The following is an 11,626-nucleotide window of genomic DNA, read 5'->3' on the forward strand; positions in this document are numbered from 1 at the left end:
GCTGCGGTGCCTGGCAGGGATGAGCAGGGGGCCGTGGGGGCTGTTGCCAGCGCTGGGTGATTGGGGCAACCTCCTCGGCCTCCGCCGCCAGTGCGAGTGCCTCGGCGGGGCTCGGGCACCCGTTTGGTGAGAGGGCGGCTGCGTGCGGTACAGCTCGTCCCGCCGCCCGCACCGCTCCCAGCCCACGCGCTGAGTCAGCGCCTCTGCGTGGGGGGGCTCCGATGAGTAAGGGCGGGTTGGAGGGGCCACACAAGCACACGTGTGTGTGTTCTGTGCTGGGGGGGGCCCTGTGGGCACCCTGCCTGCCAGCCACCCCCCCGCCAGCCCCTCGGCTGCACCGATGACCCCCCCCTCCGGAGGATGCTGCGGCATCCCCTACCCTGTACACGGAGGGGCAGGTGCTTGGTGGGCAAAGCGGTGAAGGCAGCCACCTCTCTGCTTCTCTTTCCATTCTAGTACATTGAAGCCATCAGCAACAAGCAAGGTGAGCTGGAAAACTACGTCTCTGACGGCTATAAGACAGCTCTCACGGAAGAGAGGAGACGGTTCTGCTTCCTGGTAGAGAAACAGTGCGCGGTAGCGAAGAGCGCAATCACCTACCACGCCAAGGTGAGTTGGTGCCACCGGAGCCGCCAGTCTGCTCCCATGCTCCTGCAGCCGCCGGTCTGTGGGTCCCTGGCTGCCCCGTCACCGGGTGGACGCTCCTGTCACGAGCCGTTGCCTACAGAGCAGGCCAATATCCTGAAAGCCGTGGCTGATGCAGCCCCTGCGGCTTGGGGGGCAGAGGAATATACCGGCGGGTGACCCACGGACAAGGTGCCCTGGGAGACACGTGTGCTCCCGGGCTGGGAGAGGCAGGGCTGTCCTGGGGCTGTGCTGCCCTCCCGCCTGCACCCCGAGCCGCCCCTCCTCTGACCAAGGGGCGAGTCTCCCACGGGTGCTGCTCTGCGTTTCAAAGCAGCTTCTGGCTGCACGAGGTAGACGAGACCGGCCGTGGTTTGCCCGAGTGCCAACGTGGCGGTGGTGAGGGCAGAGCCTGGCAGCGCATCGTGCCGTCTGGCTCGCCCAGGCGGTGCCGGCCCCTTCGCGGTGCGAATTCACCTGCGTGGAAGAGCTCATGGTAGGTGGAGGGGGCTGAGTTCACTTCTCCTGCGTGTCGTGGTCACCGAGGTCTGGGGGCTCTGCCCTGGCAGACGCTCATCAGGTTCCTCGTGCATCAGCTCATGATTTGCAAAAGCAGAAGAAATGCAAAGCAGCACCATTCCTGCTCGGAGCTGGAGCAGCACTGCCCTCCTGGCAGGGCAGGGAGAGGGCTCCCTCTGACCCCCTGGTACCCCCTGGCCCTAGTAAAGGTGAGAATTAAACCAGAGATTGAACTGCTGCTCCAAACCCCCTCTGCCCTTTCCCAGGCTGGGGGTCGGAGCTGCTGCCTGCTGGCATGGGGAGTGGCGGCCCCCTGTGCTGGTCAGGAGTGGAATCCATCCGGATGAGGGCTGGGAACGCCGGCACTGCTCCCACAGCCTCATGCTCCCATTCTGGTTGTTCCCCGCCGCCACCCCCCGTCGCTCGCAGCACCCATCTGTCACCGCCACGCTTGGCACCGGGGAGCAGGAGAAGGAGTTTGGATTAGTCAGCGCTGTCCTCGCGCTGCAGGCTGGATCGATGCTCGGCACATGCGAATTCCTCCTGTAGTGCAGGAAGGAAAAATTCCTCCCCGGGGATGGGGAGGTCGGCAGGCAGGAGGGTGCTGGTGCTTGCAGCATGACCGTGGCACAGTGAAACCAAAAGCTTCTCATAGCAGCATGTCGAGGGTGGTTTTGCAAGAGGGACTCTGCAGGTGGCTCGTCCAGAGCGTGGTGGGTGTACGTGTGACGTGGGCACATGGCCCTGCACCAGTCTGGCAGCCGGCGTGGGCCTTGCCGGCTAAAAATGCCGTCCCGCTGCTGCCTGCGGCTCCCAGAGGATGCTGGCAGCAGCCGCAGTCTGGGTGGCAAGGCTGTGCCTCGGCTGGAGCCGGTGGCCGATAGTGCGGAAATGTTCTGGGACTTTGAAATTGGGTTTAGAGGTTTTTTTGATACATAGGGACCAAGCTGTCTCCAGGTGAGATGGACTGCAAAGCCGTGCAGAGGCATTGCGGCACCCTCTGCGGTGCGGCCCTGTGCGGGGTGAGCCGGTGGGCAAGCTTGCCGTCAGGCTTACCGGAGCTGCTCCTCCCCAGCTCTTCACGGCGCATTGCCCAGGGAGGTGTTTAGGCCGGTGGCTGGGGGTCTGCACAGTGCTTGGCTGAGGAGTGACCTTGGGATGGTTTGGGACATCTCCTCCCTCGGAGAGTCACACGGTGGGATGCTTGCTCACACAGCGTGGGTGTGTTAGCTGAATAAGGGCAAGTTTAGCTCCATCTTCCCCCCCCCTCCTTGGCTCGGAGCATGGCCGTGGGTGGCTGCAGGTCCTGCCCATGGGCAGGGAACAGCGGGGTTTAGCTGCAGCATGGTGCAGCCAGAGGCTATCGGGGCTGAGCAGCCTTAAGCATGAAGCTCATCCCTCGGGACCTGGGCGACAGCACAGAGTACGACTGTGCGCTGCGTGTCCCGTGGCCAAGCCTTTGGTCAGGTTTTATTTCTCTGCTCGGCCAAGCAGTGCTGTTTTCACTGAGCCCAGCACCCTGCCCAGCTTCATACAGCCCCTCTGCTCCTGGAGCTGCCCCACGCAGGATATCTTGGAACAAGCCGGGGAGATGAATTACCTTTTCTTTCCCTCCTTTCCATTTTTTATGACGCCTTCCTGGCTCAGCTGCCATCAGGGCCTGGAAGCGGTAAGTCCCTGTGTTTTATCTCATCCATGCCATGCACAGAGGAGTCGATCAATCTGGTGGCCAGGATCAGGCCAGCTCCGGATCCGTGCAGTGCTGCCCGGGAAGGGGTGCGGAGCTGGGTGGGTTTCGCCGTACCCCTGTGCCCTCACACCTCGTTTTTCTCTGTTGCAGGGGAAGGAGATGCTGACGCAGAAGCTGCCACTGTGGCAGCAGTCCTGCTCGGATCCCAACAAGATCCCGGACCGCGCTATACAGCTGATGCAGCAGATGGCTGCCAGCAGCAATGGCACCATTATGCCCAGCCCTCTGTCTACATCCAAATCCAACCTCATCATCTCTGACCCCATCCCTGGTGCCAAACCTCTCCCTGTCCCCCCGGAGCTGGCACCTTTTGTAGGAGTAAGTATCTCTGTCGTGGAAGCTCTCCTGTCCTTCTGAGCAAAGCTGGAGGGATGAGCCCAGGCCAGTGTCACCATTGTCCTCGGCAAGTTGCCTTTCGATGGACTGTCATTGATGCGCAGGATGGGCAGCTCCATGCACGCGCTGCCCTGGGATGCGGGAAGGAGCCTGGCATGGGGATGGGCAGCCCATCCCGCCCCATCCCGCCTGGGTTCCTGAGCTCCAGAGGGGCAGGGGCTCCTGGGGTGGAATTTGGGGAACCCAAAGCTGGACTCGCCTGGCCAGGCTGGTCCCAGTCAGGCTGGTCCCAGAGCTGTGGGGCTGAACCAAGTTACCCCAGTAACCATGGGAGAAGGTGCTTGAAGTGACCCATGGGATGAAAGACCCTTCAGAAAGGGCTCTCCCCCCTGATGCAGGGCACGAGCTGAGCAGTAGAGCTCAGGAGGGATTTACTGGGTGTGAGGCAGCTTGGAGCAGTAAAATACTGTAGAGGTGACCCCGCTGCTCCCCCCAGAGCAGTTTGTCTCAGGTGGGGAACTAAACCCAACAGGCTGAAGCTCTGGTCTGCTGTGAGCGCCTTCCCTGGAGCTGCGTCCCGCTGCAGGAGCTGCGGTGGGATGCCCTAATGAAGACGCTCCCCGTCTTCCCCCCCTCCTCTCCTCTCCTCTCTCTGTAGCGCATGTCGGCGCAGGAGGCCATGCCGGTGATGAATGGAGTCTCAGGCCCAGACAGTGACGGGTACAACCACTGGTCTGAGATGAAGCCAGCACAGCCCAAATCTTTATCTCCTCCCCAGCCTCAGAAGCAGCTGAGTGACTCTTACTCCAATACACTTCCAGTTCGCAAAAACGTGCCACCGAAAAACAGCTACGCATCAGGTGAGGCTTAGTCTTCCCCGTTCTCCGCTCTGGGGGCTCCTGGGGTGCCGTGGTGCCGGCTGTGCCGGGTGGTGCTTGCGGGGAGCGTTCAGCAGGGGCCGGTTGCAGCCGCGGTGAGCAGGGTTGTCAGGGATGCTGTTGGTGGCGGGGCAGCGACCGGCAGCATCCCTCCGGCATCAAGTGCTGCTTGTGCCCCTGACCTGAGGTTAGGAAACGAGCGGAACCGGGCTCCGCCGCGGCTTCGGCTGGGTGGGCTTTCAGCCCACGGACAGGATTTCCAGGAGGAAAATCGTGAGGAATCTCGCACAGGGAGGCTGTTCCCTTTGCCGTGGCTGGTGGGCGATGCCAAGAGCAGTGGCCTGCCCCTGCCTGGGATTCTGCTTGTTAAGGGGAAGGTGCGAGTCAAACACTGAATATTTTATTGGCGCTTGGGGTAAAATAAGCAAGGTTAGGGCCCTGCCCGTACCTGTGCCTGGGTTTGGCCATGGGGTGAAGGACTTGGGGCACTCGTTGCTTTCTGTCTCCCACCAGCTGAAAACAAGACGCTGCCACGCTCCAGCTCCATGGCCGCAGGGCTCGAGAGGAACGGCAGGACGAGGGTGCAGGCCATTTTCTCTCATGCTGCTGGAGATAACAGCACCCTCCTGAGCTTCAAGGAGGGTGATCTCATCACGCTGCTGGTGCCAGAGGCCAGGGACGGCTGGCATTACGGAGAGAGCGAAAAAACAAAAATGTGAGTGCCGTGGCCGTCCCTGCAAACCACTGGACGTGCAGCCTCTTCTGTATCCTCCATGAATAAATGTAGGTTTGGCTTCATCCCCTGCCCTTGCCTTTCAGGAGGGGCTGGTTTCCTTTCTCCTACACGCGGGTCCTCGACAGCGATGGCAGCGAGCGGGTCCACGCGAGGTAGGAGCATCGTGCCGGGTGTCGTGCCGGGTGGGTCCCTGCGCCCCTCCCAGGGCAGGCTTGTGGGCTTGGGATGGGAATGCTCTGCTTCCCCCAGACACAATGCATGTCGTTAGGAATAACTCCCAGCAGAGGCAGGTGGTAGCTGGCTCAGGGGGGCTTTGGCCATGGGGTCCCCTGCTGTGGGTGGATGGGCAGCCTGGGGGTCTCAGCCTGGGGTGAGCTGGTGTTGATGCCTCTGCTTTGGGTCCCCTGCACCCAGCCTGCAGCAAGGGAAGAGCAGCAGCACCGGCAACCTGCTGGACAAAGACGACATCGCCATCCCGCCGCCCGACTACGGCATGGCCTCCCAAGCCTTCCCAGCACAAGGCGTTAACACCTTCAAGCAGAGGCCGTACAGCGTGGCCGTGCCCGCCTTCTCCCAGGTGAGCCCGTGGGGCAGCGGGGGTTTCTCCCGCTCTGGGGGGGGATTTTTATAAATGGGAGATGCTTGAGCAAAACCCTGGGCATTAGTCCCTGCTGGAGCCCTGCGTACGGTGGCCTGGGTGTCTGCGGCGTCTCCGTCCCGCCTGGGGTTGTAAAGCAGAAGGATGAAATGTGTTAAAGCATGTTCTCGGTCCTGGCGTGGTGTAGACGGCATGTGGGTGAAGGAGGGCTGCTCTCCAACCTGTGTTCGTTGTTTGTAGGACTACCTAATGCCCTATGGTTGTGCAATTAAAGACTATTCCAGTGGCCTCTGCCAACCACCCTCCGCTCACTACAAGCCTTACACTAGGTCGACAGCTGTAAGTCCGAACGCACGCAATGTTTCCCTTGGGATTTATGGGCAGTTGGCCGTTTTTGCCTGGTGATCCATGTGCCTTGCCCGGGGCCCCATCTTCTGCTGAGCATCTTTCCCGAGGGAGAAGGGACGGGGGATGCAGGGAGGCGATGGGAGAGGAGAGCGGCGGACAGGGAGGACCAGCCGGTTTGGCGTGCGTGGGCGGAACGGGCAAGGCATGGAGAGTGAATGGCACAAAACGGCACCATAAACCCCCAAAGGACAACACTTGCCAACTCCATGGGAGCCTCCCACCAGAAACGAGCTGTTCACAGGCAGCTGGAAGCGTTTTCTCTGGTACATGCTAATTCAAGCCAGCGCTGGTCCCGTGGGAATGCTGGAGTGAGCGTGTGGGGCTGGGGCAGACCCCGTCCAGGGCTCCGACGGTTGTCCAAAACAAGCTCAGGGCTTCTGAGATAACGCGTTGGGGAGGATGCATGTGTGGACAAGATCAGCTTTAACCCAGGAGCTCCTGGTGTGGGGCTTCCCCACCAGAATGAGCATGGTGGGATGAGCCATGTTGGCTTCCCTGGAGTGCTCAGCACGGGGAGAGGATGAGGAGGGGGAGAGGTGGCCATACAGCACCCGACCCTTTGGCAGGGTGCTCCGGAGAGGTGGCAGCTCCGGCTGGGCTCTGGGCCTCTCTGCAGGGGCTGAGCAAGCGCAGCCCCACTTGCTTTTTGCTGGGTTTTCCCAGCAGGGTTTGCTGCTGGATTTGGGGTTTTGTGATTGGAAGCATTCCTGGGACAGTGGGAACGTGGGTCTCTGATCCCTGGTGCATGGCCAGCTCAGAGACCAGCAACTCCCGCTCCGTCCTGGAGTGGTCCCGTGTTTGTCATGGAGAGCAGAGCTGCTCCGTGGCCGTATCCCAGGGCAGGTCCTTGCCTGGAGAGGGACATCCTCTGAGCCCAGTCCCCATCTGCTCCTTGGACCACTGCAGTCCTTCCCTGCTGCAGAGGCCGTTCAGTACCGGCTGAAGGAGAAAATGGTCCAAAACCCTGTGGGTTTCTGGTGGGAGTTAATACAGACAAACACCTCTTTCCACAGAACATTTCACTGGTGTCTCTCAGACTTGTTCGATTCCTTTTCGAGTGTCTCGCATCTCGAAAGTGGCTGGAGCTCTGTACCACGGTGGGGCTGGGCAGAGCAGACCGGGGCTCTCCCGGCTGTTGCTTTCCCTTGTCTTGCCGGAATAAAGTCCTACTCGGAAGAGAGTGGTGCAACTTTACTATCTGCTGTCTAAATCCCATTGAAATCATCTCCATATCTCCCTTTCCTCTCCAAATGCATTGGCTCTCGGCCCCGGCATTCCTGAGTCCCGATGCACTTTGGTCTGTTCGTGTGACCCTCCAGTGGCACCTGAATGGGCACAGCCCATGTCCCCCACCCCTCACCGTGCTTCCTCCCCTCCTCTCCGCAGGGTCTCGATGACTACGGGACAAGGTCCGTCAGCAGGTAAGACTTCACCTTCCTGTCGCGTTACCTGAAAGTGAACTGTTGGTGTTGGCTCTGGGTGAAGCCGTGGTGCCGTGTCCCCGTGGGGGTCCCTGCGCGGGCTCCCCGGGGGACAGGCGGTGGCTGGGACGGGGCCGTGTGGTGGAGGACGTGGTGAAGGTCTTGTCTGTGAGTGCGGAGGGACCCAGCGTCTCCCGGGGAGGGCAGGTCCCAGGGCCAGCCCCTGCGTCTCCGACCTTGCACCCCTTGTGCTCCTCCGGAGTCGCGTCTCCCCAGCCTCCTCTCTGGGGCTTGTGCCCGGATAGCGAGGCCACGGAGAGTGCTCACTCTCGGGGTCTTTCCCCGGCACCTTCTCCCACCCAGCAGCTCTTCCATCCCAATTCCCTCTGCCTTGGAGCCTCCCCATCGCGCTCTTGGGGATAAACCCCAAATCCACGGGCTTTGCTGCGAGCAAAGCGATGGCGGGCAGGGGTCGAGCTCGCCGCCCCGCTCTGCGGTGGGGGTGCTGCTGCCGGCCCCCGTGGTGCCGTGCCGGGGAGCTGGGCTCCTGGGCACGGTGCTGCCTCGCGGCGCGCGCTGGCGGTCCCGGCCACTCTGGCAGTCTCCTGTGCTTTGTTCCGCAGCGGCAGTGGCAGTTTGGTATCAACGGTGTGAGGACACCTTGCCTAGCGGCGGCCCCTTGCTGCTTGGACGAGCTTTCTGCTTCTTTCCCCTCTTTTTTTCTTTCCTCCTCGTTTCTCTTTCTCGACTTCTTTTGGATTTTAAACTCTTGTGATCTTCAAGGAAACCATGGTGCTTCTCCACCCCTCCCTGGTGTTCACAGTGCCCTTGTTTCTGAAGCCTTTTCAGAGCAGAAACTGCCGATCGGTCTGTGCTCGCTTTGAAGCAGCCTGGATGCAGTTTACACTTTAGTGGGACCCGGTTTTTGTACTGCTGTGTGAATGTTAGCGATGCACTATCCCTCCTCTGGGGCTGCACGCCAGCCGCCTCGCACGAGCCTGGACAAAACTTCCCAGACTGGAACAAATATGCATGGCCTCTGGTGTCCGTACTGTTACTGAGCATCCGGGATGCCCGTGCCCGGGATGCCATTCCCGTGGGGGGCAGCAGCCCCGCGCCTCCCCCTCGGCCTGATCCGCTTCCATCCAACCGCCCACCGCGGCGGCTTTGGGAGAAGCGGATAGCGCAGAGCTCCCGCCCCAGGGAAAGGGCTGCTTCTGGGCTGGGGTCCCGCCGGCTGTGGGGCGCAGCCGGCAGCCCCCCTGGAAGGGTTACTCCTGGTTGTTTTATAAATATATATATATTTTTTGTAGCAAGGTATTGTTACCTCACGTTAGCGCTGGGGGCTGGTGCGGAGCCGTCCGAGGACGTGCTCGCATCCCTAAACTGGGCTTGAGCGAGGCAGCCCCCCCGCTGCGCCGGGGGGCTCGGCAGTGGCTGGGGGTCTCCCACCCCGCTGGGTCGGCGCTCGGGGTCCCGCTCCCGCAGCCAAGCCTGGCCGTAGCCCTTCCAGTGCCCGTGGCCGTCTCCACCGCAAAGCTGTACACGCTTTCTTTTTCTGATGTGATTTTTAAAACCTCTTACATTGCCTGTTTACTAGGACATTGCTGGCAATACAGACACACACACAGACAAGTTTTTGTTTTATATACTCGCCTATGGGCATATTGTAACAAGACCCTCCTGCATCGATGTCCTAATTTTGCTAAAGATTTTTAACCCGGAATATTTCATGCTGAATGACTGAATGTAGAGGGGAAAACAAACCCAGCCTAGCAAAGCCTGTATGGAGATTGTAAAGTGCTGAAAAACCTTTTTTAAAAGCCAGAGAGAAATGTGCCCTGTACTGAGTTATTGTTTGAATAAAAGTTTTATTTATTGCATTGAGCTGGGCCTTGGTGTCTTTTTCGGCTGCCATGCCTGTGTGCTGCCCATCACCGCCTGCATTGCCCATTGCCATGCCTTTTTTTTTTTTTTTTTTTTTTTCTTCCCCTTCTCCATCCCCTCGGCATTAGGTGGCCGTGGGAGACCCTGGGTGCCGCCTGCCTGTGCTCGGCCCCTGCAGGCTTTAAACAGCTTTGCTGAGCGGGAGCAGCTAAAACTGTTTAAGGGCCGGGTCCCTTCTCCATCTGCGTCTGGAGGAGATGCTGCTGCTGCCGCTCGCTGCATGCTGAGGTTGTGGCTGCGCTTTCCCAGCCCGATGGCGGTGGGAAAGCAGTGATGGCCAGGGTAGGGGGAAGGAAGCCGCCCCCCTCCCTTCCGTAGCCCCCGCCATGCCCAGCCTCTCCTCTCCGCAGGTGGCTCCCGGCGCCCCGGCTGGCCGTGCCCTTCCTTCCTCTCCTCGCAGGGAGCCGGCAGGCAGCACCAGCAACTCAATAAACATGACTTTTCCTCCTTTTTCTTCTTTTTCCTCCTGCTTCCTCTGCCCGGAGGCGCTGTGTGCAGTGCGGCCGGCAGGCTCTCGCGCTGGGGCAGCCGCCGGCTCGTAGCCCGATGCCTCTCCTTAACCAACACCTTCTGTTCCCGTCAAGGGCTCGGAGCATGGCCCGGTGTCCTCCAACCTGCCTTCTCTTTCCCTTGCAGCCCCGATGTTGAAGTGGCCAGGTTTTGAGGTGCCCCTGCCCGTAGTTAGTAAGTTAACGGTCTCGGGGGGCCAAGCCCTGGGTGTGCTGGCGCTGGGCAGCGGGTGATGGCCGCGGGGCTGCGTGGGGACGGTGCCACCGCTCTGCTTCCCCCCCCTGCACCCAGCCGAGCGCGTCCCCTCCCTCGGTCACTGCTTGTCCCCGTCCTGGTGGCGGGAGCTCCCGGTCTAACTGCGCTGCATCTGCACGGCTCCTCGCACCGCCGCCACGCTGGGCAGCCTGCTGGGGCTGAGCTGCTGCTCCTGCTCCCACCGCTCCCCCTGCTCCCCATAACCAGCCTCTTTGGTTGTAGGTCTCCGGTGTCCGCTGTCCAACCAGCGCCTGGTCGCTGCATCGCCCTCCCCAGCCCTTTCCCGTGGGGACAGAGCAGATCCATGCTAATGTCAAGTTTTTTGAGCAGCTTCTTTTGCTTGTAGACTGCCCTGGGGACGTGTCTTGGGAGCCTCCTCGTCCCGACCCCGGCCGTGGCCCCAGGGCAGGGTTGGAGGAGTATCCCCAGGAGCCGAGACCCCCCTCGCCGGCATTGCAGAGCCCAGGAGGGCCCCTTCCCTGTTTCTCTTTGATCCGTGAGCTGTTTTTTCCCATGGCTGCCAGAGCTGCAGGCTCCCATCCCACTGGCTCTTCTCTGCCAGAACAAAAATAGTTAAATAATAATAACCCCTGGTGACTCATCAAAGCAACCTGTCCTCTCCCTCCAGTCCTGAAAATCTATTTTGGCATTCTGGGGGGAAAAGTGATCTAAGAATCTGCATTAATTAGGTGGGAAATTAATTACCCTATTTTTAAGCAAGAGCCATTTATCTTTTGAGGAAAGCAAAAGCGCACTTGGAGAGGCGAGCGATGGCAGGGGAGAGGGGCCAGGGGAGGCAGCGAGTGCCCTTCCTGGGGGATGGGGGGGGACCGAGCCCCTTCCTCCTCCCCATCCATTGGGGATGTCCCAAAGCTGCTCTGGTCCAGGCAGTGGTCGCTGGTAACCACGGCTGCGCCTAACGTGGCTTAACCCCAAGGTCATGTTTGTCTTGCTAGCACTTTTCCTGCGCCCTTGTCTCGGGATGGCAGGGCTGTGCCCCGTGGGGGAGACCTGCCGCTGGCCCGCCCGTGGGACGTGGCAGTGCCGGGGCGGAGCGGGGCTCACCGCTGCAGGCACATGGCCATTGCCTCCGCTGCAGAAAGGAGCGGGTCTGTGCAGCTCCCTGGGGAGGGCTGGGGGCAGAGGCTGGGCTGGGGCCGGCCGGGCAGGGAAGGGCTGGCTGGCTGCAGGCAGGAGAGGCAGGGGGTGTGCGGGGCTGCGGGGAGGGCAGGGGGCTGCAGGGATGCTCTGTGGCTCCTGTGGCTGCTGATCCCAGTGCGGGTTTGGACCCGATGGCTCTGGGCAGCCCACGGTGGCCGTGCACCACAGGCAACCAGTGGTACCCCCATAGCTGCCTGCACCCCTTGGGAGTTACCTCCTGCCTGTCCTGCCAGGAGGGGACCCCCCTCCCTGGGGCAGGTAAGGGTGCTCCCTGTGTCACGGCACCCTGCACAGCCGTCCTTGTCCCCCATCCCAGCCGCCGGACACGTGCGCACCGGGGCTGCACGTTTGCAGGCGCTGTGCGCAGCAATAGCCGTAGCCGGCAAGCGCTGGCGGCAGCGGGACAGCACTGGGGACGCCCCAGGTAGGTAAAAGCCCGGCTCAGCCCAGCTGCTCGTGGCTCTGGCTGTGGGACGCTGCTGC

The 11,626-nt window shown here is 61.2% G+C and overlaps 1 protein-coding gene across 6 annotated transcripts in view; it reads left to right on the forward strand.

The window, feature by feature from the left end:
* Positions 1-11,626, forward strand: part of BAIAP2 (BAR/IMD domain containing adaptor protein 2) — a gene marked incomplete at its 3' end in the record, with an annotated part of 50,470 nt that overhangs the window by 36,577 nt on the left and 2,267 nt on the right. Inside the window, exons 7-14 of one of the 6 annotated variants that reach the window (XM_082327121.1) lie at positions 457-609; positions 2,984-3,211; positions 3,888-4,089; positions 4,621-4,822; positions 4,927-4,995; positions 5,258-5,420; positions 5,682-5,780; positions 7,236-7,270. In XM_082327121.1, coding sequence (XP_082183247.1) covers positions 457-609; positions 2,984-3,211; positions 3,888-4,089; positions 4,621-4,822; positions 4,927-4,995; positions 5,258-5,420; positions 5,682-5,780; positions 7,236-7,270 — 1,151 coding nt within the window. Of the gene's footprint in view, positions 1-456; positions 610-2,983; positions 3,212-3,887; positions 4,090-4,620; positions 4,823-4,926; positions 5,026-5,257; positions 5,425-5,681; positions 5,781-7,235; positions 7,271-9,853; positions 9,902-11,626 lie in introns of those variants that run through there. The other 5 variants (XM_082327118.1, XM_082327117.1, XM_082327119.1 and 2 more) reach the window with 5 other exon arrangements.

The sequence above is a fragment of the Platalea leucorodia genome (genome assembly GCF_965183815.1).
Source record: "Platalea leucorodia genome assembly, chromosome: 14".
Taxonomy (NCBI): domain Eukaryota; kingdom Metazoa; phylum Chordata; class Aves; order Pelecaniformes; family Threskiornithidae; genus Platalea; species Platalea leucorodia.